We start from the raw sequence: 25,086 nt of genomic DNA on the forward strand, positions 1-25,086 counted from the left end.
AACTGTAGTTTTGCCTTTTGATTTAATGGAAAACGTTTTTACCAATGTCCTTTGTGGGACAAGAATCTTGTCAAAGAGGACAAGATTCTCCTTTTCCCCTTTGTGGTGCTTTAAGAGTAGAGTTGATTGGCTTTTCAAAATTATGTCTACCAATTTGAGACATTTATTGGTGGCATTGCGACTCTTGAAGAGGGTATCTCATTCATTTCACATCACAACATTCAGAAGAAGTTTATCTCATTGGTGGCTTTAGAGAAGAGTGCTTCTTTTTTGGAGACAGGTTAACATCCTGTAGTTGTGCATCTCCTTAGTTTAGGGATTTAACACTCTAGATTAGGTCAGTTGGTCTTTGGGACAACTTTGAGTTATGCGTCTCTTTATTGGAGACATTATAATATCCTTGAGTTGTACGACTCCTTTGTGTAGGCATCTTCAAACTCTTGAGGCGTTTACTTGCTCACTATTGATTTTGGAACAACTTTGAGAAGAGTGTTCCTTTATTAGAGACATTATAACATCCTTTAGTTGTACATCTCAGTTTAGGGATCTTAACTCTCTTTAGGAGGGTTAAGATCCTCAAGAGTGTTCTCAAGCTTGTTCCAAGGTTGTGGCATTGAAACAACCATGAGAAGTGCCTCTCTTTATTTTAGACATTTGAGATGTTCTCTTCATTGGAGACATCAGACAGCCCTGAAAGGGAAGACTTCTGGCTATGTAGTTATTTTATTTTGAGTGACATTAACTTTCTACCTCTGACCTCAAGAAGTTTGGAAAAAGAAAAAAACTACATGCAGCTCCAGTGGGCTCAAGTCCAAAGCGTAGGGCAGCTTGTTCTTCTCTTGGATGTGAGGCCGATCATCACCTCCCTTGTCTGAGGGGGTGAGGAGTCAGCTCACAGGTGGAGTTGGAAGAAGATGCAGAGTTAGTGGGAGGGGTACGAGGAGTTGGCATTTCTAAAGGTCACCACCGCTACAAATTCAGCCCTGGAAACTGAGTGGAATTGGCATTGTTGGGTGTTCCTCTCTGTGTTTTATTTTTGGACTCGCAGTTCCTCACAGCTACTGAGGGAATTCTTCTTTCTGCAGACAGTTTTACCCAGACTGAAGGCAGAATGATAAAAAGAATGAATGTGTGTGAATTTGTGTGATTCTGACATTCTTTTGATTTGTCTGGGCACGCTGCCCATCTTCCTGTGACACACCAGGCCTGACAGGTGTCTCAGGGTGTCTGGCTGAGGACGACAGGAAGAGCAGGCATCACATACGAACAGCCACACACAGACGAGTACACACAAGCAAAAATCACAGCAGAGCAAACATCACTATTGTAGACAGAAGTCTTTATCAGACAGGCATTCATAAACACAAAGCCACAATTTTTAAGGCAAGACCAATTCCAGAGCGGCGCGGTCCTAAACGGACAGATTCAGCAGGACAGATGGTACGATTTCCTGAACCTGCTGCCATCCTTCATCGTGTTGCTGCTACATCCCCAGGTGACGGATTGAGTCACGGAGAAAAGCCCTTCTCTGATGTGTGTGCCACACATTTTACTCTGCAGTAGTCTAGAGAGATACAGAGCATGAAGAAATCCACGAGCATTAATTTGATCTGGTGAGATGTAACGTCTCCTCCAGGACGTCTTAGACTTTGTTCCTACTTTAAAAGTCCCAGCACCAGGTTTTAAGCTGTTAAGGAAAACAAAACTCTCCACATGTAGCCTAGTTAACTTCTCAGTTGCCTTCATCAACAATCGGTACTAATGGCTCTTTTAAACACACAAGTTATGTTTACTTCTTGCCTAACTTTCAGAATAGAAATGAATTTATGGATAAACACTTGGTGTCTTTGAATGGTTCTGGTATCGAGACGCAGTTCTTATCAGAATAATCGTTGTTTTCATATTCTCTCTTACACCCTTCCACATTTTCTCAAATTAGAACTGTAAATAATGTGTTAATTGAATGTGATAAACTGCAAAAAAAAACTGCATCAGATTGAATAATTGGGAAAATATGAGTTTAATCATTTTACAAAATATAGTGAATATTTTGGAGAACTGCTTTTTGACATTAGCACACAGTCATTTTTTTTTTTTTGCCCATTCCTTTTAGCAAAATATCTCAAACTCAGTCAGTTTTGCCACCGATTCTCAATTGGGTTCAGATCTGGACTTTGACTTGGCCATCCTGGCACATGATCAGACTGTAAAACGGTTCCAGTGAAGCCGTGGCTTTGTCTTGTAATGTTGTAATTGGCTAACTTCTGAAAGCAAATGGTTTCATAAGATTTTAATTTTAAAAATTCAAAAACCGAAAACATTTTCCGTCTACTTCCCAAGTAGGCACAAATCTGTGTTATCTTGTCACATCGACTCCCAACAAAATACAGTGAAGTCAATTGTATAAAAAAAAAAAAAACTGACTTTTTTGTGCTAAACATGTCTTATTCAGTGAAACCCAGTTATTCTGAAAATGAAATCAGAGCATCATCCTAAGGCAGACGTCTCTGTGTGTGTGCAGGCTCACCTGGTGGCCGCCTTCGAGAAGAGCCTCAGCAACATGACCTGCCGCCTGCAGAGCCTCACCATGACCGCCGAACAAAAAGTACGAGAAGTTACGCCTCACTCAACAACAGACTAAAGGAAACTGCATTCAAAGGAAGAGAAATAATTAGGAAAAGCAAGCTGTGCCATTTCATTAAACTCTTTCTGGAAAGGTAGAACACGGTGGAGGATTACTGGATTATTTCTGTTATCTTCAAAATTTGGGTGCTGCCAAAGTCTTGAGTCTTGCTAATGTCGTAGTTCCCCATTATCCCAAGATTTGCCTCACTTAAGACAAAGTTCGACATAGCTTGAACTGTCTGTCCTTCAAAAGAACTCAACAAGAGTTTCCCACTGATCACTGCATCAGCATCAGTATCTTTAGCTCAGAGGGCTGACAGGACCTGGTAGCTTTTTAATCCTCTAGGCGCTAAAGCAGACTAGAGGGAGGCCTTTGTCAGACAACACGGTTCTAACTTTTAATTAAAGCAGCCGCCCTATCTGCAGCTCTCAGTGGGCTGTGGTGGAGGGAAAAAAAGGAGGTTCCCTCTCCTCTGTGAAGTCAGCTCAACAAAGAGTGCAGCCTTTTTTCCCTTCCTCAGAGCAGGGGGCGCTGGCTCCGACATCTAATGGGGAAAACTTTTCCTCCTCCCTTTCTGCTTTATTAAAACCATTGTCAAAGCCAAACTTGGAGTACTTGTTCACATCAAAGCAGCTTGTGTGTCGATTCCAAAAAAAAAAACTTCCAAAGTGCTCTAGTCTGGGCATATTTTGTTGCTATATGTGTTTTCTTCCAGGCTACAAAGATCCCATCCTCTCTTAAGTAGTGTTTCTGTGATGCTAAAAAGAGAACTTCCTGTTCTCGTCCTCGTTTTGCCGCTGCAGGAGTCCGAGTTGGCCGAGTTGAGAGAAACCATAGAGATGCTGAAGACCCAGAACACTGACGCTCAAACGGCAATCCAGGTGGCGCTCAACGGCCCGGACCACCTACACAAAGGTAGCGAAACCAGCAGGGTGTGCTCCCTAAACTACCACTATAGCTGAGGTGTTTGTGCTCCATTGATCTTTTTTTTTTACACTGCGATTCCTTTACTGCAGTTGGCTTGTTTTCTGAAATGTTTCAGATCATCACACAAATGTACATTCTAGACAAAGATAACCAGAGCTGATACAAAAAGCAGTTTTGAAATGATGGCTCCTCTCTGAAGCTTTGGGACTCCAGAGAACCACAGTAGGAGTCATTAGGCTCAGTGGGGAAAGCATAGCGTCCCGTTATAGACTCATCCAATAGGACAACATCTAAAACTCAGGATTCATGAGTCAAAAATAAGAAACAGACTCTGCTAAAATGGCATCTGAGTTTGAGTTCCAAGACCAAAACATCTAACCAAAAAGAAACCCAAAGTTTTATGTTTGCCAAAAATCTAAATGATCCCCAAAACTTTTAGAAAAACACTATTGGGTGATGAGACAAATGTGGATCATTCTGGAAGGTGTGTGTCCAGTTGCATATGCTGTAAAGCCAACTTCAGGAACAGGAAGGCTCGCCATGGATTCTGTTTTCTAGCAGAAACCCCTTAAAGGGGCGGTATTGTGTAAAAATAAACTTTTCCAAGCTTTTCGTCATGTTATAACATCATCAAAAACATACCTAGAGTGTTGCTTTGAGAAATATGCATGAATCTCCTGAGGCAACCATTAGGCTGTGCAAAACGCTTGAGGGAACCAAGTGCCGCCTTCCAGAGCGAAGCTTCTGGGCTTTTTAAAACAAATGAAGATAACAAATGAAATTACACTATCTGGCTGGAAGACATGGTACTGCCCCTTTAAGGAGAATGCTCAGCCATTAGTGTGCGACCAAAAGACTAAACTTTCATGACTTGTGCAACCAGACATTGATCCACAAGCAAACAAAAGGAAGACTTTAGAATGGAAAAGATGAAATAATTTCAATACCTAATTTTTGTCTAATTGTAATAACAAATTTGACTTGAAACATTTAAATGTAGCCAAAAAAAAAAACTAAAATGGAAGTGACCTGTGACCTTCTCCAGACATGAAAGCCTCAGTCAGCGGTGGCAGTGACTGGCTGAGGCCGTCTCAGTTCACCAGCCTCAGTGTAGCGTTACAAAGTCTTACGGAGGCAAAAGCCCCACACCAACCGTCACGTTTTCAGCCGCTCTCCAGCTTAGTGTTTTTCGCACTGAGGATTGCTTTGTCTGTCTCCTTCAGACCTTCGGATTAGGCGGCAGCACTCGTCGGAAAGCATGTCCAGCATCAACAGCGCTGCCAGTCACGCCAGCATGGGCAGCTTGGGCAAGGACGCAGAGGATAAAAAGAAGAAGAAGAAGAGCTGGGTAAGTGGAAAGAAGAAGAAGAAGCGAGAAATTAGCATGAGAATTACACAGGCCAGGGGATAAAGAAAGCTTCCACCTCTGTAAGTGAAGTCACAGGAAGAACCGAGCGTTCCCAGGGATTCAGTAGCTCATGGAATCAACTCAGTTTCTATATGATTTTTTTAAGTCTCACATAATTATGCAGACACATTTGCCCACTCTTCACAGGATTAAAGGAGTTCATTATTGCTGGCATCTGTATAAAGCTGCTGCCTTTGCGTTTCCATCAGGTTGATCTCTGGACTTTGACATGGCCATCCCAAAACCTTGATTCTTTTCCTTTTCAGTCCTCTTGTTCCAGGATTACTCCTGGGTTTGGGGTCACTGTCCCACTTTGGCTCAAACTTCACCTGTCAGACCGTCGGTCTCACATCTGACTCCTGAGTTTGTCTTATGCCGAGGAATTTCTGATCTGATGGAACCTACTCGGGCCCTGTGGGTCCAAAGCAAGCCCACATCATCACACCTCCACCACCCTGCTTTTGTTTTCCATGATTGGATAATCTTTCTTGCTGTAAAATGATGGAATTGAAGAGGTTTACCCTTCCCAGTCTGATGGAGAGCAACAACTGCTTCTTGTGGTTCATTGTAGTGTTTCTCTCTTGGCATTGTGCCTATGCACACTGGTAGAACTACATAAATCCTACAAGGAGCAACAGGACTGTGATAAGTTTTTCCCAGACCATATTGACACACACACAGATCTAATTTCTTTAATGACTGCAGCTGTACAGTGAAGTCTGCAAAACCACTGAAATCTTGTTACACTCTTTGAACTAAAGATGTAAACAAAAATGTGTTTTAAGTGGAAAATGTTTCAACTCACCAAAAATCGCCTTTTTCATAATTTTGTCATTGTTCAGTGCCATTTAAAGATACAGTATTTTATTAATGTCTCATTAACATTCAGATTAAAAGTCTGACTGAGCACTTCCTCAATGTTGCACAGCACAAATGTTTTACTGCTATAGACATCGGGAGCCTTAATTCTTTTCCTACTGTAAAGTCATTGAGATTTCTGGAGTGACCGACTCTTGAAAAAAGCTCTTTTGTTTTTTATAATTTCTCTTTTTTGCTGTTCATGTCGGTATTTGTGCATCTGCTTTGTGATCACATCACTGAAGTGCCTTCAACATTTACCGCTCTACATGTCTCCCTGTTGCTCTCACCTTTGACTTTTCATTATCAAACAACTGAATTCAAGACTGCCAACAAATCCAGTCAGAAATCCTGAGCAGAATTCAAAACCTTCCTTCATTCGTTCTGGTTTTGCTTCTTGCTGTTCTGCAGCAGCTCACCGGTCTTTATTTGCTGCAGCTCCCCTGAGTCAGTCAACATATTAGAAGTTCTGTCTCGACCTCTGTTGCAGAAAATAGTACTGGAGGAAAATAAATGGTTCCCCATAAAATGAAAGCTAGCAGCCATAAAGGTCACCAGCTCAATCCAATGCTGCTACTGCAGCAAAAATTGCTCAAATTATTGGTGGTTCAAACAGAAAGGTGCCAGAATACACAGCACTGCTAACCGCTAGTCAGCAATGCTAGCTAAAAAGTTAATTGCGCTAACCCTAAAGCACTAATCATAAACATTGCACTAATGCTGAGGCGCTATACCAACATGGTATTTAGCTGAAGCTAATGCTAAAGCACTAAATTAAACTATGTTTACATGTTTTTCAACATAGTATATCGCCCTCAGCAGGGTCAAATCTGTCATTGCACACCTACCTATATGGTTCAGGAAGTGATTCTTGGGAAAATTCTTCTAACTTTTTTTTGCTTTTGCTAAATTTGACCACATTAGGGTTTCCATCAGAAAGCATACAGGACATCAGCAGATTTTAAGCTGTTCACTGATGCATTGAGGGTAAAGAATAAATGTCCTGGGTGGAAACCATGGGAAGAGGAAACGGAAAAAAGAGCGTGTATGTCAACGTCTAGCTATTTAACTATGTAACGGTTGATAACCAAAACTTAAGCACAGATGTTGAATTTTATTCAACTGAAAGTTTACAAAACAACCAAGTAAATTAGAAATTTTCAATGTATCTAGAAAACTTTACTTAGGAGAATCTAAGTGTTATACGTTTCCAATGGAATAAAAATCAGCTCTGCTATCAGCAGATTAGCGGAACGGACGATGGATGCATTTTGTGTGCAAGACAATTCATATTGTTCACAGAAAACCCAAGAGTAAGAGTTTAAAATCACAGACATGAATTTAACAAACTATAACTAACTAAATGCAAGGAAAGGATCACTGACTAATTCAATTTAAGAAAAAGTTGATAATACTTTTAGCTGTCTCAACTTCTTCCCAGTTGAGAAGAAGTGTTTTCAGCCTGGATTTAAACATTGTCAGAATGGAGGCCCGTCTCACTTCTTCAGAGAGACGGTTTCAGATTTTAGGAGTATAACACTGAAATGTTTTGTCCGGTTGCTGTAGCTGTTTGAACATGGATGTGTCCTCCAGACCACCTATCCATCCATCCATTGTCTGAACCCGCTTATCCTTGCAGGGCTGCTATTCCCGCACTCCAAACAAAACAGGTTCCAGACGGATTTTGCAGAAATGTCTCCCGTTCGGACACAGTTAACTTTCCCAGTCAAATAAACTGCTGTCATTGTTCATCCCTCGTCCAGCTGTAGTGACTGTACTTTCTCTGCCATGCTTTGTAGAACACAGCCACTCTCAGCTGTTACTCTGAGTGAATACAGTCTGCTGTAGATGGGTGTGTATTGAGCATGTGTGTGTGTGCGTTTGCGTGCCTTAACGTTGGGTGTGTTCTGCATCTTCAGGTGGCTGATTCCATCCCAGCTCAGGTCAGTGGTTTCCAGAGTGTCTTCCATTTCAGTTTTCCACTAGTCCTGTCCTAATCACCGCCCCTCCTTCATCCATACTCCTTTATGTCTTTCTTTGGAACATTGGCATGGATACAGCAACCCTCCTCCCCCGTTTCTACCCTGTTTGTTTGTTCATCTCGATTGCCTGACACCCCCCGGCCCCTTACCTCATTCTCATTTCTACTTACAGTCTCGCTTTTCTGCCTCTTTGCCTAAAACAGACCGCGGTCATTGCTTGGAAACGAGTGACGCCCTGATCTGACGCGACGCAGCGTGGCAGCGGAAACCCCGTCAGGAACTAATGCACGCTCTCTTGTTTTGTGCTTTGCAGCTGCGCAGCTCTTTCAAGCAGGCGTTCAGCAAGAAGAAAAGCAAGTCGCAGTCGGCCCACGACGAGATGGAGGAGATGACCGACTCGGTGCCCTCCTCGCCCAAGCTGCAGCACGACAACAGGCAGGGCAGCATTGCCACGCTGCGCTCCTCCCCCTCCACCACAGAGTGAGTCCGCCACGCACGCCGACACCGAAACACACAGTCGCCTCTTTAATTCCTTTTTCTCCTTTGAGTTAATTTCATTTTCCTTTGTTTCTTTAAACTAAAATCGTCACCACCCTCTCCCCTCCAAACATTTTTTCTCTCTCTCTCTCTCTCCACATTTTTCTGAAATGTTTCTCAACCTGCCGTAGCAAGTGCATTTGCGACAGCAAGTCCTCCCCAATATGGATGCCAAAGAAAAAGCATAATGGTCATGTGGTCTACAAACACAGATCTCGGTAACAGGCCTGCTCCCCGGGAGTGTGTGTGCACTGGATTGTGTTGGTGTGACTTTTCTCTTTTCGTGTTCAGCACCTTTAAATCCTGATGAGGAACTCAAACGTTATCCACTGAGACCATTCACACCCCATGCACTTCTTCTCCCAATTTCTTTGACGTTACAAACGAAAGATTGACGGAGCTACACAAAGAAGGGCATAATCGAGAAATGGAACGGAGTTTAGACATGATTTTCCAACTTTGATTTATTCTCTCAGTTCAATTGGGAGTATAACAGCAAATGTAAAATAAATAATGCAAAAACCGAAACGGACTAAAACAATAAGTTGACTACGTTGGTCAAACATGTAAAAATAAACTGCAGCAAACTTTCTTTCAAATAGTTCACCAAGTGCAATTAATAATTCCAAACATAATGTAAACTAAAGAATAAAGAATGACGTCGCTCAGAGCACAAATTATAGAATTAGGATGAATAGCTCAGCCTTTTCGGGTCAGGCACATTGTCACCGATACCCGATCTAGAATTTTTTTCAATATCGACACCGATACAGATATTAGTATCGGATCACTTGAGCCGTTTTTATTTTTATTTACAACAGAAACAAATACAGCAACAAAACGAGCAATTAAGAAATTTGATTAAACAGAAACAGCTAATGAAATGTGATCCAGAGCAAGTTTCAAGAGAGATTTACCTTTTTGTTTTGAACAGGGGAAAAAAATCTGCATGTTAAAAGCTGCAAAGGACTGGAGTTGGAATGAAATGTTCAGATTTTTAGTTCTAAAGCCTTTACGTCTGCTCTAATTTGTGGTGGTCTATCATATAAAATCCCAGAGAATTTGGAAAAGTTCGAGGAGTATGAATACTTTAGAAACGTTGCACACAGTCGGCATGCAGCCGCTGCTGTGAGGCAGCTGGTGAGATTATTCCACTTTAACATGTCAGGCATAGTTTTCCTCTGGCATGTGGAAGGTTTTCACACATAAACGCATGTTTTCTGGGGGGTTTTGAAAAGAGAAAAAAGACGAATCTTTCCCTCTCCAACAGACCAAATTTTCTCTTGTAAAAACCTGAACCAAAGTGCCTTGAATGGGAGCGATTCGCTGTTCCAAATGCTCCTCTTCCCCATCTCACCTCGCTGACGGCCATCGTCGCCGACCTCCCCTCAGAACTCGAGCTTCCCTGTTTCCTTTTAAGCATATTCTTCTCCAGGTTGTGTGTGTGCTGTGTGAGTTAGTTTGGTATAACCCCAGAAGGTGACCCTCCCTTCCCTCTGCCCTCCTGCGCTCCTCCCTCCCTGTTTTTTAATTGCCGCTTCAGGCTGTGCGAATGCACGGAGGCCGAGGCTGAGATCATCCTGCAGCTGAAGAACGAACTCCGGGAGAAGGAGCTGAAGCTGACCGACATCCGGCTGGAGGCTCTCAGCTCGGCGCACCACCTGGACCAGATCCGGGAGGCCATGAACCGCATGCAGGTGAGCCTGGAACCGGCAGGGAAAACCTGGAAAATCAATCGTAGAACCACACACCAGCTTGGCTTCAGTAGCTTCTTTTCCTCTAATAAATATTAATGCAAAAGCTTATAACAGGGTTTTAGCAAGTATAAAAAAGTTTAAAAAAATAAATAAATAAAAAATGGAAAAGCTCCACTATGTAACTTTTATGAATGATATTTTTTTACATTGTTGTTGAAACTGTCACCATTTTGTGACACTTCGGTATGAGACAGATGATCTGTGAAAAAATTGAGCTCCTCTTCCTTCTCCCTGTGCTAGCAAGAAACGACCAATCAGAGCCAGGAGGCGGGTCTTAGCGCCGTCAGTCACCCTCACATCGCCCTCTGTTATGCTTCAGCTTGTCTTCACCGTCAGCAGACTTTCACAAATGCTAAGGCGAGTTAGCATGGCCAACGATGATGGAAGATAAACGGTTTTATTTTAAGTTTTTTCTCCGCCATTAACACATTTAGCAGCGAATACATGAGATTGATCGACAGCACTAAGACCCGCCTCCTGGCTCTGATTGGTTGTTTTTGGTTGGAGCATTTCTTAAAACAGCGATAACAGTTTAGGGAGGAGATTGAGTTTTTCTGTTTCTTACCGTCACAACAAAAGGACAGTTTTAACAAATATGTAAAAACCCTTTTTTATAAAAGTTTCATACTGCAGGTTTAAGAAGATTACTGCTGATTTAAAAAAAAAAATACAGATTAAATTTAATCTTTTTTTGATGAAGAAACTTGAATCTTTGACAACTAAATTGATAACAATAAATAGTTTGTTAAAAATGTTAATTTGAAAGTTTCTGGTAATGTTGGTTTTAACAACCTTAGAAGATGTTAAATTTTACTTACAGAAACCTCCAAGAACCCTCTTAATACATAATGTTGTTATTTTCTTATTTCAGCTCTATTGTAGCTGTATCAACAAATGACTTGCTTATTTTTCAGTCATGCTTTGCTGTGACTCCATCTTTAAAAAGCAGAGCATGCAGTGAAGGAACATGTCAAATGAACATGAACGCCTCATTTAAGTGGATCTTTGTACATCTGGATTATCCGGTTTGTAGAAGCCTTTCTGTCTGCCCTCAGATCTCAGGGATCATTTTAAACTCTTTATCTGAGACTTAACTTCAATACAAAGGAGGCCTTAAAGATCAAAAAAAAAAAAAAAAAGCCTTGCAGCACCATAATTCCAGTGCTATGCATTCAGAATAAATAGCTGCCAGCCATTGGGAGCTGCCGTCACTTTATTCCTCTGACCCGCAGAACGAGATCGAGACCCTGAAAGCGGAGAACGATCGGCTCAAGTCGAGCGGGAACGCCACGCCCACGGCGACGCCCGTCAAGACGGCGCGCCCGCCCTCCGAGGCCTCCAGCACGTCCTCATCCTCCTCGCGGCAGTCGCTGGGGCTGTCGCTCAATAACCTCAACATCACTGACACCATCATGTCAGGTGAGTACGCTGTCCATCACGTCGGTCTCCAGTGACAAACAATGTCGGCTCTGAATTCTAGAGGTTGTTCAAATTAATTTTCTACTTTGTCGGTTTAAAATTTCTCTCTCCATTCACCTGTAAATACTGGAGAACTGCAAAGGAATCTGGTCGAAAAGATTTAATTCAGCAATAAAACGTTCCCCTCTGATGACCCGCAGCAGGACAGAACCCTATTCGGCAACAAAGTGGAGAATATCTCCTGACTCGGTCCGTTTCAGAAGAAGTAGTCTGTCCGTTTCGCTCGTTCAGTAATTAACAGAAAAGGCTCGTTAACTGATGGTGAAATGATCGAAGAGCGATGGCGCGTGGACGAAGGGAAGAACCGGCTGTTATCACCTCAACGCAGCGCATGCAGCAAGCAGGAGGCCCACTGAATACCAAGTGGCCCCTTCCTCACTCCAGAATATGGTGCAGAGAGAAAAGCATTCAGTGTTGAAGTGTGAAGTTGGATGTAAACTGACATCGGCTAAGTGTGATGTAAGATGTTGTTTTTGTTGGAAAAACGCAGCCATTTTTTGCAATAAAATGCAGAAAAGCCTCGGGTTCATCGGCTGACATGTAGGTTTGATTCTGGGAAGAGATGAAGGGCATATGGAGGAGCATTCAGCAACCTGAGAGCCAGGAGATAAAGAACATATGAGAAATGAACTGTGTCGGTCATGTCAACAGTTTGGCAATGTTTTTGATATTCAAAACTAATCAACAATTATCAATATAAGCCTGGTATGAAAACGTTCTATCGTGGTTTGTTTTTCTGCCATTTTATCCATTCTCTGAAGTCAGTTCTCTGTGCAAATTATTGAAGTTCTTCTGAAACCAAACTTGGTCATCCATATCTTTATAGGCATTGTAGCATTTTGTGAACTGGTGATCAGTCATGATGGGAACCGTCCCTTAACTGTTCCTATGGAGTTGGGAGCATGAAATTGTCCAAAATGTCTTGGTGTGCTAAAAATATTGGGTTCCTTTCTCTGGAGCCTTGGGACCAAAACCAACCCCCAGCCCCCGCCACAATCCCCTTCCCTAAACTTACACTTGACACAATGCAGTCAAGAAATGCAGTTCTTCTAGCAACCATCACACCCAGACCCATCCACCGGATCCATCACTCAAGACAACACAATCGTCACTTTTATAGACACTGTTGTGTTTGGCATCACCCATGACGATGGAATGCTTGGACTGTGCTGCTTGTCCATCTTGAGAGACTGTGCGCCAAATTTTACAGAATATACTTCAGTGACTGATTTGTTTGTATCTAGTTATTGTGTTAATGGAACGTCTTCCTTTCAGATATTCTCCTGGATGACAGCTACGAGGGAAATCTCCGTAAGGAAAGTCGGAGTGTGCGGATAGTTGTCACAATCAGCAGCGGGCCAAAAGGCACCAAGGTTTGGAGACGACCAGTCATCCTGCTTGGATCACAAAAATATATCCGTATTGTTTCTGATTTTTGCTTTAATTTTTCTGCCGACTCTTCAGGTTCCACAAAGCCACGAGTACCTGGTTGGGTCTATAGGTGTTAGCGGGAAGACCAAGTGGGACGTCCTGGACGGGGTCATCCGGCGGCTCTTTAAAGTAAGCAGATCCACAGAATTTGACTATCTTGAGTCCTTAGAGGTCGGAGACGATGTCAGGATTTGAATGGTGAACCGTTTACGCTAACTCAGGTAGAACAGTAAGGCTATGCTGTTGATTCTAAAGTTTGATTTCTTGTTTTCTTTTGCTGAAATCTGGTGATTTTTGACTGGTTGTTCAAACTATCAGGCTTCCATGTGAATAGTTTACAACAGGAAAGCAACCAGGATGAACAGAAGAAGAACGTAGACGTCACAGCAGCGCTCTGTTTATGGAAGTAATACTGGATGCCGCATGTATGGTTGGATTTTAAAGTATATTTATACGGTAGCCGACAGTATTGTCACAAAATTATAAGTCAAAGGCAGCTAAGAAAAATAAACCACAACTAATGGCGCAGTTGGTAGAACTGTTGCCTTGCAGCAAGAAGGTTCTGGGTTCGATTCCCGGCCCCGGTCTTTCTGCATGCGTGGGTTTTCTCCGGGTACTCCGGTTTCCTCCCACAGTCCAAAAATATGACTGTCAGGTTAATTGGCCTCTTCAAATTCTCCAAATTGCCCCGTGTGTGTGTGTGTGTGTGTGTGTGTGTATGCATGGTTGTGTGTCTCTGTGTTGCCCTGCGACAGACTGGCGACCTGTGCAGGTGACCACGCCTCTCGCCCGGAACGTTAGCTGGAGAGGCACCAGCAACCCTCCCAACCCCACTAAGGGACAAGGGTGTTAGAAAATGGATGGATGGATAATAGCAAAGCCCTTTTGTGGTGTATTTATCGCCACAAAAGGTGATTTATCTGTATTTATCCAGATTTATCGCGTCTGGCTTCTTCTGGTGCAGAATTATGATTTATGTCTCACATTAATGACGTAAAAGTCAATTAAAATAACCGTTCAAACTGCAGATGCTTTGAATTTGTGCCACATATGGAAGTGGCACAAATTAGATTTTTTTGAGGGGTGAAAAGCTCAGATTTGGGAAAATCGCAAGATACACCACCATTACTGTTCATGTTTACTTTGTCATGCGGGATGCTTTTAGGTCACTTGCGGTTCACACAGGAGATCGCAAGCAAGTTGAAAATGTGAACGACAACTCAAAGCAAAATGGGAATTGCGCCTATAGGCCTGCAGTGTGAATGTAGCCATAGCTAGCATTGGCGCTAAGCTGCCTCTGCCTCCGTCCTGCTGCAGGAGTATGTGTTCCGGGTGGATCCTGGGACCAGCCTGGGTCTTAGCTCTGACAGCATTGTGGGCTACAGGATGGGGGAAGTGATCCGCTGCCATGCCTCCGAAGTGCCTGAGCTGCTGCCCTGCGGTTACCTGGTGGGCGACAACAACATAATCAAGGTTCACCTCAAAGGTACGCTGACAAAAGAATCTCTGTCAGGGTTTTCCGTGGGTTTCTTGCTGGCATTAAGCTTCCTGATGGTTAAACTCAGACTGTTATCTTGTGGGCCGTTGACCTCTCCATCCGTCCTGATCGTAGGTGTGAAGGAGAACAGCATAGACAGCCTGGTGTTCGACACACTCATTCCAAAGCCCATAATCCAGCGGTACCTCAACCTGTTGATGGAGCATCGGCGGATCATCCTCTCGGGGCCCAGCGGCACAGGGAAGTCCTTCCTGGCCGCCAAGCTGGCCGAGTTCATCATCAGTCAGATGGGGCAGGAGGTGACGGAGCACAACGTGGCCAGTTTTAACGTGGACCAGAATTCCAGCAAGGTATCAGAAACCCGCAGCTCGTCTGCTCTCGTGTTTGATTTTCTTCCAGGAACATCAGTAGATTTTCTGTGATGCAGCACAAAGAGGAGCACAACTGAAAAGTGAAAGGAAAATACAGCCATGATTTTTAATGTGTTTTACTGATGTAATTCTGAAAAGTGTGGCATGTAGTCAAAGTCCCAGACTTTAAAATAGCTAAACCTGTGATTGTCTCGGTATCAGTTGTCAGGCATTTCCACAAGTTCCCTATCAACCTTAATTTCTATTGTATGAATATTCATAAATGTGGAGGATTTCATTATGGAAAGTCTACTCCACAGTCTAGACAAATATTGATTGATATGAAAATATTTGTAGTTTACATCCTATTGTCTAAATGTTGTCCTTTGTGGTTACTTCACTGTCTCTAAATGCACCAATGTATTTAGAGTACCTTATAAATGAGGTGTAAATACGTTTAAGGAGTATGAATACATTTACAAATGGCGTGTTTGCTGTTGTTGGACTTGATTGCTCAAAATCAACAACTGCTTCCTCCCACAGGACCTGCGTCAGTACCTGTCCAGCCTGGCAGAGCGCTGTAACTCTGAGAGGACAGACGCAGAGCTCCCCCATGTGGTCATCCTGGACAACCTGCACCACATCGGCTCGCTCAGCGACATATTCAACGGCTTCCTCAACTGCAAGTACCACAAATGGTGAGGAGGACTGGAAACGCCGCGCGCTCCATCACAACTTCCACCAAGTCGACTCGAGTCCCATCAGCGAACTGAGGAAACGTTTGTCGTAGTTGAAGTGACCATTTTTTGTTTCTCTTCCTTGTGCAGCCCGTATGTCATCGGGACCATGAGCCAGGGAGTCTCCTCCTCTCCCAACCTGGAGCTCCACCACAACTTTAGGTCTGATGCCATTTTGTGTTCAATTCAAGCTCAGCAAACAGAACTAACACCGACGGTATATTTTTCAGTCACATGATCATCGACCAGTTGTTATTACTGGTGCAAACCATAAAGATGAAGAAGACAGGAAGTAGATAGTGAGAGACGGTGCAGCATGTTTTTAAATGATTTAGCTTATTCACATGTGATTTTAATTGTTTGTTATTTAATGGACCAAGCTCTGCCTTCATCCTCAGAGCCTCATTCAGCTCCTTCAGACTAGCCAGCAGCAATTAGCAACCACCTGGTGAAACTGCACCTCCGCTGCGCTCATTAATAGAGCCGCCATGTTGTGATGACTTCTTAAAGGTGGAATTTCAGAGAGAGCAGGAGCTTCTTAAAGAGACAGAGGCTCAACATCAAGGCGCTAAATTACAAAGTCAAATTTCGTTTAAGCCACAGTTGATATATGCAGTACTTTTATAACAACTAAAGGTAACAGTTATTTGGTATAAAAAGGCACTATGTGCCTGGAAAACACAGAATAACTCCTCTTTGTGGCATTATTCATTTAAAATCCCTCAATTAGAGAGTTAAATGCACCTTTTACACAAATGGATGAAATGTCTTCTTCTCACATGAAACACTTTACACTGATGAGTCGATGTCTTGCCCTGGTGTAGATGGGTGCTGTGCACCAACCACACGGAGCCGGTCAAAGGCTTCCTGGGTCGCTTCCTGCGCCGGAAGCTCGTCGAGACAGAGATCGATAAGAACATGCGCAGCAATGACCTGATCAAGATCATCGACTGGATCCCCAAGACCTGGCAGCATCTCAACGGCTTCCTGGAGGCGCACAGCTCCTCCGACGTCACCATAGGTCACTTCAGAACACACACACACACGTTGGCCTCTGTAGAGTTAGCACCAGGCAGACATTTGAACGTCCCTCCATGTGTGTAATGTGTTCCTCTCCATTCACCGTAGGGCCTCGTCTCTTCTTGTCCTGTCCCATGGAAGTAGAAGGTTCCCGGGTTTGGTTCACAGACCTGTGGAACTATTCCCTGGTCCCCTACCTGCTGGAGGCTGTCAGGGAAGGACTACAGGTACCTAATACATATGTATGGGTGTATTTTCCTGGATCATACACATATAGTACAGCTACGTTTATTTCAAATTGACCAAGTAGGCCCCTCTCGAGATGACGCACATTATAACCTGAAAACGGGAGAAATAACCCTGGAAAACTGTTGGTTGGTAAATCTTGTAGTTGGTTCTTATTGATTTAGCCTTACTCTAAATCAATAAGCGTAAGGCTTACGCTACAAAAACACAAAATCTTATCAAGTATTTTCGGTCTAGTTTCTAGTGCAAGTCTCGTAGTGCACTTGAAATAAGACAAAACTGGCTTAAAAGTAACTTTTCAGTAGTCAGTACTTCCTTAATATTTATAATAAAGTGAAAATTCCACCGACATATTTATTAAAACAAAGCTGAAACTTACTTGTAAGTTAGTTTTCTTAATTTCAATAATATTTGCACTATAAATTAAATCAAAAATACTTGGTAAGATTTAGTATTTTCGCTGCATTTTTTGAAGCATCTTTCATGTTACAACAATAAACGTAACATTGTATGTTACAGACCAACACAAAGTAGTGCATAAATGTGAAGCAGAAGGAAAATAATGCGTTGGTTTTTAAAAGTTTTTACTGATAGAAATCTGAAAAGTGTGGATTGCGTTTGTATGTACCCTTCATAAGCTATAATTCACAGACACATCATACGCTGCGAAAGTCTTGTGGTTTTGCACATTCACTTTGGGCCAAAGAATGTCCTCAAATGGCCGATTACAACAGAATGCGTTAATTTAAACGACCTATTAACAAACTGTTAAAATATTAACAGGTAGCTGTCTCTGCATTTCATGAGAACGTCTTGAAATTAAATGTTAAACATCTTTGCACCTTGATATACTCTGGTACTATACAAACAAAACTGCTGGGATTTAATGAATAAAACATTTAAGCACAACTGTAATCTTGAAGGTTGTATTTTCTAGTCTAGTCTAGAATAAAAGCATCTTGGTAGCAGTGGATCTCTTTAATCTAACTCATTAAAGAGATATTAGGGCTTTTCCAGGTAAGGCATCAAAAACGAAAAGAATATTTCTTCACTCCTCCTTCCCTGCATATCTTTTGTTCCCATCTTCAGCTGTACGGTAAGCGAGCCGTGTGGGAGGATCCGTCCAAGTGGGTGAATGACACGTATCCGTGGAATGCCGCCTCGCTGCAGCAAGAGGGCCAGTCGCTGCTCCAGCTAAGGCCGGAAGACGTGGGATATGACGGCTATAGCTCGTCCAAGGAGGGGACGTCGTCCAAGCAGGTGTCTCAGAGCGACACCGAGGGAGACCCACTGGTGAGGACGGATCTGACTTCAGACGGTTCCATTTATTAGCCATGAATTATTTGCCAGGAATCATGGATTCACCCTCGTTTGCAAAGCGATGAGCAAACAGAGAGTACAGTTTAAGCTAACGCTTTAAAGGGGCAATATTATGTGAAATGGACTTTTTTGAGCTTTACATCATGTTATAATATAATTCCCTCATCAGAAATATAACCTGGAGTGTTGCTTAGATTTTATTTTTATCATGTTTGAGAAATCCTTCAGTCAAAACTTGTGGGTGGACGGTAGCTCCGCCTCTGAGCTTGCTTCAGTTTCCAAGCTTCCAAGTTTCTACCTAAAAGAAACTAAGAGTGTGACTCCCTCACTCAGCTCCTTTAGACTAGCCAGCAGCAATTAGCAAACACCTGGTGGAATGGTGCATCTGCTGCGCTTGTTCTCAAAGCAACGCCAGCGAAACGTCGTTAAAGCGTTAATAGAAGAGCCATGCTGCGATGACTTCCTGTAGGCGGAGTTTCATAAAGAGCAGGAGCTTCTTAAAGAGACATTGGCCCAATATCAAGGCCCTCTGTCAAACTTCTTTTAAGATATATTTGATATACACATCATTTTGTAACAACTGAATTGTGCTTGATTGTGCTATAAAGTAATACGATGTAGCTGGAAATCGCATAATACTGCCCCTTTAAAGCAAAACTGTCAAAGTTGCAAATGAACTATTAAGGGCAGTGAGAGTAGAAAGTAAATGAGTGGAGAGAGAAATCATTCCTGCTCGGTGGGTTATTGCAGCCCAGGAGAAATTAAAGGCTAGCCATCCAAAAAAAAAACCCGGCTGGCTTGATTTAACTAGAGTGTTTGTGCATTTTACACACACGCCTGTGTGTGTGTGTGTGCACGTGTGCGTGTGTGTGTGCGAACCCCTTCGTGTGCAGTTATTATCCTGCGGTGCCAAAAGCCGTTTTAGGAACACTGGAAGCTATTCTCCAGATGCAGCAGCACTTCTGCATTATTTAGATCATTAGCTCTGCAGCAGGGATGAAAAGTTCGACGGGTTTATGGCGCTGATTGACTGCAGCAGTTAGAAACGGCACAAAATACAGCTTGTGAAGTTTCATTCTTAAAAATGTAGGGACATATGTTGCATTAGGAAAGGTAATGTAATAAGTCCAAACATTTTGTAATCGTAAAGCATCATATTGTTTTAAAAACCAAACTGTTTTTTATGCATCAGTAGGCTTTAAGCTGATGGTGAACATAAAAAGCAACAATCCAAAGTGTTGGTAAATGCAATTTTCATAATCAATGCGCCTTTTCATTTGGTTCATTTAAACATCGAGTAAGAGAAGTCATGGTGCCTTCTGTTTGTACTGAGTAAATTTAGAGGGTTCAACTGAAAAAGCCTGTTGAAGTTAATATTCAGATATGAAATCTCAAAGGTTTCTCACAAACCCCAACATTTAACATGCCATGATCTTCCAATTACTTCCTGCAGTCGTCTTCTCTCTCTTTGTATTTTGTCAACTCTCAAACTTTATCCAAACTCTGTCCTAGATTTGAACAAACACTTCTATCTGTTCATGTTTTATGTTCTGCAGATGAACATGCTGCTACGGCTGCAGGAAGCAGCTAACTACTCCAGCACCCAGAGCTGCGACAGCGACAGCACCAGTCACCATGACGACCAGCTGGACTCCTCCTTGGAGTCGGCCCTATGAGCCCCAAAACCAACTCACTTTAAACCTCTAAAATGGTGGAAAAACCTTGGAACCCCAAAGAACACATCCCCCTCCCAACACGATATGGAATTATCCATCATTATCCGGTCCTGCTGCAGCGGGGGAGCAACCTGGTCAGGCTGCTGGTCCACCACAGGACCCGCACTACAGATATATAATATATGAAAAGTTTTAATACTCAAAATATACCCTCAAATTGAAAGAAAATACCTATATTTTAATGGTGCAATATGAAATCCGAATGTTTTATGCTGTCAGAGGCTTTACCAACTTGGTCCTTAGTGGTCAAAATGTCAAACCGAACCACAGGTTGGAGACCGTCTACATTGCGTCCAACAAACCGTATTGTCCTGTTCATTTTTGTGACATTTTTATAAAAATGTCCGCGTGATTGTGATGAGAAACATCCTTACCTCTGGTGGTTTTTTCCAAAAGTGTTCTCAACAATAAGACACTTTTCCTCCGGTTTACTTTTAGATGTCGGTTTCCAGAGCGTCCCAGAACAACAAAACTGGATGATATTTTTTTTATTGTTTTTTTGTTGTTGTTGTTTTTTTTACCCAGTTATATCTACAGATGTTTACATTAGTATGGCTGGCTCTGTTATGTCTTTCCTTGTTTACAGAGGTGCTTCTTACAGACACACACATATATGTACACACAGAGGCAGCAGGGAGGAAATCCCCTCAGACAAGAACCTTTTATCGGTTCAAGTCCCTTCTTTGAACATCATCAAGAATGCCAGAGTGTCCTTGAGCAAGGCGCTCTGTCTCTACTGTTTTCATGGATGTCAGCTTTTAACAGCGGGCGTGAAAAGCAGAGCAGGTGTAGTTTTTAATGTCTTCTCATGGCCAAGTCTGACGCTTTGCACAAAAACTGGTGGAAAATGTTGGCAGGTTTGGCTAACGTTGTGGCTGATGTAGGACAACTTTGAGCCCTTGCAGTTCAACTAGGATCAGAAGTTGTCTCCATTAGTTATTATATATATTATTTATTAAAGATCCAGAGCCGACCCAGGCAGAATTTGTTTTTTTATTAGGCTCATAAGCCGCCACAGTGGGACTAATGTTGCGTCTATATTGTCATCCTGTGATCATGTTTGGTTACCTTACAGAAGATTTGTTTATACAGAGTTAAACTAGCAGTCTAACTAGAGATTAGTTGGTTAATTGGGACCTCTAGGCAGCTTACCATTCATATCTTGCCATCTGTAGTTCTAAAACTGCATTTTCTTAATAAAAGTGGTAGGTGGCCCTCCATTAGTTTTCCACATTGTGACTCCAAACAGCCAATTTTTTTAGTTTTTTTTTTTTTTAAAGCCAGGGAAAGTTGTATTTGCCTCCTTTTGTCCAGCTGGGGGCAGTAGCAGGATTGCATTATTTAATGTTCCATGGGGTGAGATAAAACTTTGGTTCAAACTTTAAACCACGACTGGGACATTCTGGCGGTTTTGAGACCAAAGCCTTTTAAAACCGTGGCACCAGTAACCAGGACCATGCCTCGTGATGAGCAGTTAATATTTTACGTGTGGTGCGAAACACTTTTGGAGCTTTTACTTTGGATAAACTGGTTAGGTTTTTCACGAGGCTAAAGTAAGCGGCTATCCAGACCTGGGTCAGGTGCAAAGCCAACCTCTCCCATCTAAAATCTTTAAAATTTTTAGCTGTTTGTTGAGAAATCAGTTTTTTGGACCACTAAAACGCTCTGTATTTATACCTAGCACATTTTGAACCTGTTGTGCTAAATTTGAGGAGCTCCTGGGGCCTCCAAGCCAGCGGCGGACCCTAAGCAGCCCCTTTTCCCACGTATGCCTTGGGTCAGCTCTGAGCAAATTGGCGGACATTTGCTTAAGCCTCGTGGTGCTGGGCCCCCTGGCCTGAACCTTATCAGGGTCAGCCACTGCCAAGCTGTTCCAAATGCCAACACCAAGCACAATGAAAGTGTGAGATCTGTGTGTCGCCCAGTCGTCCTGTTACTGTGAAGGCAACATGGAAAAGTGCCAATGATTCCCTTTGATCCGACTGCCAAATGTTCACACCGTACAGACTTGCAATCAAACAGCAAAAGCCCACCATGGTTGTAGAAGTTCTCCACGGTGGGAAGTAATCCAAATACCGAATAGTCCAAACCCAGATACCCCAAAGTTTCTCCTGTTCAATACCCTGCATCCATCTTTGTCCTCAAGGTATCCAAAAACCAGTCGAAGCCGCTGTCTTTTACTGTTCGAGTGGATCAGCCGAGAGCCGTAAAAGGGAACAATAATGTTGGTGCTTTCTAACTGCCTTAAACGTTCCTTCGCTTTCTCTGGCTGTTGGTGGAAGCGGGGCGCGTTTCACTGTAGGATGATGCTAACCTGCTTCCGTCTGCATCAAAGATGACGCATCTGGTATGAGATGTAGGCATTACTGCTTGCGGCCCCGTCTTCTTCTTCTGAAGCATCCTTGCTTCTGTCTGACAGTAAGAAGTTAAGAAACATAACGCTGTATTTCAGTTCAAAAAACAGACCAATATTGTATAAAGAAACACAAAAAAGGGGGGGTTGGGTATTTTTTTAGTTGTTTTGCGCCTAGTTGAGCTGGGCTCACTTGAATTACCAGGAGCACAACCAAACTGTTTTTCTTTTTGTTTTTTGGGTTGTTGTTTTTTTTTTTTGTTTTGTTTTTAGTAAGCCTGATGAGCATGTTTTGAAGCTTTTTTTAAAAAAATGGGAGTGAGGGTGGGGTGGGTGGGGTGCACTGAGAAAAGATCTTTACCTGTATGTATGCGTGTACTGGACGGAAGAAGCCATTTAGAATTTTGATTGTTCTTTCTTTGTTTAAGTGGGTCAATTTTGCACAGGTCTGAGGGTCGTGGTGGGCTGTAAATACTTCTAGAATTCTTGCACAGTGAATCAAAGATGCATTCTGGCCTGTCGGTGTTACAAAATGCAAAACCCGCTGAAGATATCGTCGTTCGTATGGAAAATGGAGAAGAAAAAGATGCAAAAACTCGATCCGCTGTCGGAAACAGGTGTGTGTCTTGTGGTGATTTGATGTTTTGCCTATGCAGGAGGCATTAACTGTACAGTAAATACCGTTTGAACTAACTAAACTGAAAAAAAAAAAAAATATGTAGGCACCTGTCCAATGCTCCTTACTCTACCACGAAATACTCTTGATCCTCTCTGTCTCTAGGAATGCCTGTTGTTCCTCAAACGGACGGCTCAGGATTTTTTAAGTGAGGTTTTGTTCAAAAGAGTGTAGGCAGTCGGTATCCTAGGTAACTGTTGTCATTTAGTGGAAAATCCAGATTAGTTAACAGCTAGTCTGAGAGAAGCAAAGACCAAAGCAGACTTTTATCGCCTCAAAGCAACTCAAGAAGCGTCATTGTGGTTTATGCCAAGACTACTGGTCACTTTGTACATTTTTAGTTAATTTGTTTCTCACCTCAAGATACCAACAGTGTGTCAATTTATATCCTGCAGGGAATCTTTTATACCTGATTTGACAACCACATTTTACCACCATAAATTGTCGTTCAAAGTAACGGTGTTGGAACAAAATGGAATGGGAGTATGGATTGACCCGTACATCAACTGTCTGTTCACCAAGTACTTCATGGTTGGTCAGAAGCTTGAAGTGGAGAAAATTGGAAATTCTGGTTGTTGCCACCTGATGTAAACAAATTTCTCGGTTCTTGCAGGGTTTGTAAATGCCTTCACTGGAAACACTTATGTTCTGTACTCAGTGTTTGTTTCACACTGGAAGATTATTGGTGGCACACTACCTCCAACCTCCATTTCCCTTGCAAATAGGGAGAACCCTCTGGGTAAATAACCACCTACTACCTACATGGCAATGGTTTCAAGGCTCAAAATACAACTTTTGTTCAAACTGTTATGACTTCAGATTTCAGTTAAGATAGTAGAGGTCCTCTTTGGTTTTTGAATAATTGCTGACTTCAGCCTTTGGAAATGACTTACCCTGGATTTATGCTAAATGACGATGCCAGACAGACATCTACTTAAAAATCCTGAGCTGTTCTTTTAAAAACCACTTCCTCTTTGGTGATTTTAACCCTAACTTACCACCACCTTAGGCTTGCTAGCTGTCTGAGGCGATGAAGTTGAGCCGACGCTGTACTGTACACATCTAACAGGTGCTACTGGTCAGTAAGAGGCCCACCAGAGACCAAGAAGTCTTGTTGTCACAACCTCAGGACAAACCTCTACAATCCTACCTGTACTCAGCTTCACATGTCTCTGCAGCCCAGCCTTCGATGGTTGCTAACCAGGTGGTGTAGTTGCATGCCAATGGTGAAAAATACAGTGTTTACAGGTTGCCGAGACCTACACCAATGTATCAAAACCTATGTACACTCCTGTTATAGGCCATTAGTTCCCAAGATAACAGCACTTTGACACCATTAACAGTGTACACCATTGTGTTGAAAACCAACTGGTAATTTTTCCCACTTACACTTTCGAGTTGCATCTTAGTTGGAGACCATAGCATTTACTCTGGTTTGAGAGAAAGTTTTGTTTCTTTCCGGGTGAAACATTTGTCCTTAAATGTTTTATATTTTGTACATTTGTATGTAACATATCATGTAAATATACAGAGACAGTGATTTAAGTCATCTGGAGGATTTTGTAGTCTTTGTAAAGCCCTAATAAATGGTATTTGGTGTCACTCAAGCAATTTGAGTTTTTGTTCAGTTGAGATTCTTCCGTGTTGAAATGACCAGATTACCAGAGCAGCTAAATGCAAAAACTGCTTTTTCTAAAACAAGAATTATTTCCACATAAATTATCTTTCTTTCATGATTGCAGAGGACAAAAAGCCTCAAATATACACACCCACCCACTAATGCTGGGTTAAATGTTCCTTGACAACTTACACCGCTGCTGTAGCTTTTTGTAGCTTACATTCTGGTTGGCTGTTTGGTCACTTTTTGCCCCCCAAAAATGGCAGAATTCTAAAAATTAAGAATTAACAGTACATAGATTCAAGTCTGTAAAATACTAGACTTTTAGCCACAGTTCAAAAATCTTAAATGCAATTGAGTTTTACAAAGCTAAACCAGTTTTGATTTGTCTATGATCTCTATCTTTGTCTGTACACACCAGGGTAAAGCACCTTACACAATATAAGGACACTGTTAAGGAAAATACAAAATTAGCCTTTTGCACAGATTGCTGAAGTAGGTATCGGGCGAAGTCAACTTGAAAAAAT

The 25,086-nt window shown here is 42.4% G+C and overlaps 1 protein-coding gene and 1 long non-coding RNA gene across 20 annotated transcripts in view; one reads left to right on the forward strand and one right to left on the reverse strand.

The window, feature by feature from the left end:
* Positions 1 to 22,366, forward strand: part of nav3 (neuron navigator 3) — a 264,352-nt gene extending 241,986 nt beyond the window's left edge. For 13 of the 19 annotated variants that reach the window (XM_016681324.1, XM_016681323.1, XM_016681326.1 and 10 more), the window contains 17 exons: positions 2,522 to 2,605; positions 3,430 to 3,541; positions 4,777 to 4,901; positions 7,739 to 7,762; positions 8,115 to 8,281; positions 9,882 to 10,035; positions 11,328 to 11,514; positions 12,850 to 12,947; positions 13,039 to 13,134; positions 14,323 to 14,491; positions 14,618 to 14,853; positions 15,397 to 15,551; positions 15,681 to 15,752; positions 16,415 to 16,611; positions 16,719 to 16,837; positions 17,946 to 18,149; positions 19,733 to 22,366. In XM_016681324.1, coding sequence (XP_016536810.1) covers positions 2,522 to 2,605; positions 3,430 to 3,541; positions 4,777 to 4,901; positions 7,739 to 7,762; positions 8,115 to 8,281; positions 9,882 to 10,035; positions 11,328 to 11,514; positions 12,850 to 12,947; positions 13,039 to 13,134; positions 14,323 to 14,491; positions 14,618 to 14,853; positions 15,397 to 15,551; positions 15,681 to 15,752; positions 16,415 to 16,611; positions 16,719 to 16,837; positions 17,946 to 18,149; positions 19,733 to 19,852 — 2,319 coding nt within the window. In that variant the 3' untranslated portion in view covers positions 19,853 to 22,366. The remainder of the gene's footprint in view (positions 1 to 2,521; positions 2,606 to 3,429; positions 3,542 to 4,776; positions 4,902 to 7,738; positions 7,763 to 8,114; positions 8,282 to 9,881; positions 10,036 to 11,327; positions 11,515 to 12,849; positions 12,948 to 13,038; positions 13,135 to 14,322; positions 14,492 to 14,617; positions 14,854 to 15,396; positions 15,552 to 15,680; positions 15,753 to 16,414; positions 16,612 to 16,718; positions 16,838 to 17,945; positions 18,150 to 19,732) is intronic. The other 6 variants (XM_016681315.1, XM_016681319.1, XM_016681322.1 and 3 more) reach the window with 1 other exon arrangement.
* LOC107838549 (uncharacterized) lies at positions 545 to 25,084 on the reverse strand. The gene is made up of 3 exons (XR_001664632.1): positions 23,866 to 25,084; positions 19,012 to 19,013; positions 545 to 556 (listed from the first exon to the last, which is right to left on the reverse strand). It is a non-coding gene; the product is annotated as an uncharacterized LOC107838549 (long non-coding RNA).
* Positions 25,085 to 25,086: the final 2 nt, after the last annotated feature.

The sequence above is a fragment of the Poecilia formosa genome, unplaced genomic scaffold, assembly GCF_000485575.1.
Source record: "Poecilia formosa unplaced genomic scaffold, Poecilia_formosa-5.1.2 Scaffold277, whole genome shotgun sequence".
NCBI classification, from domain to species: Eukaryota; Metazoa; Chordata; class Actinopteri; order Cyprinodontiformes; family Poeciliidae; genus Poecilia; species Poecilia formosa.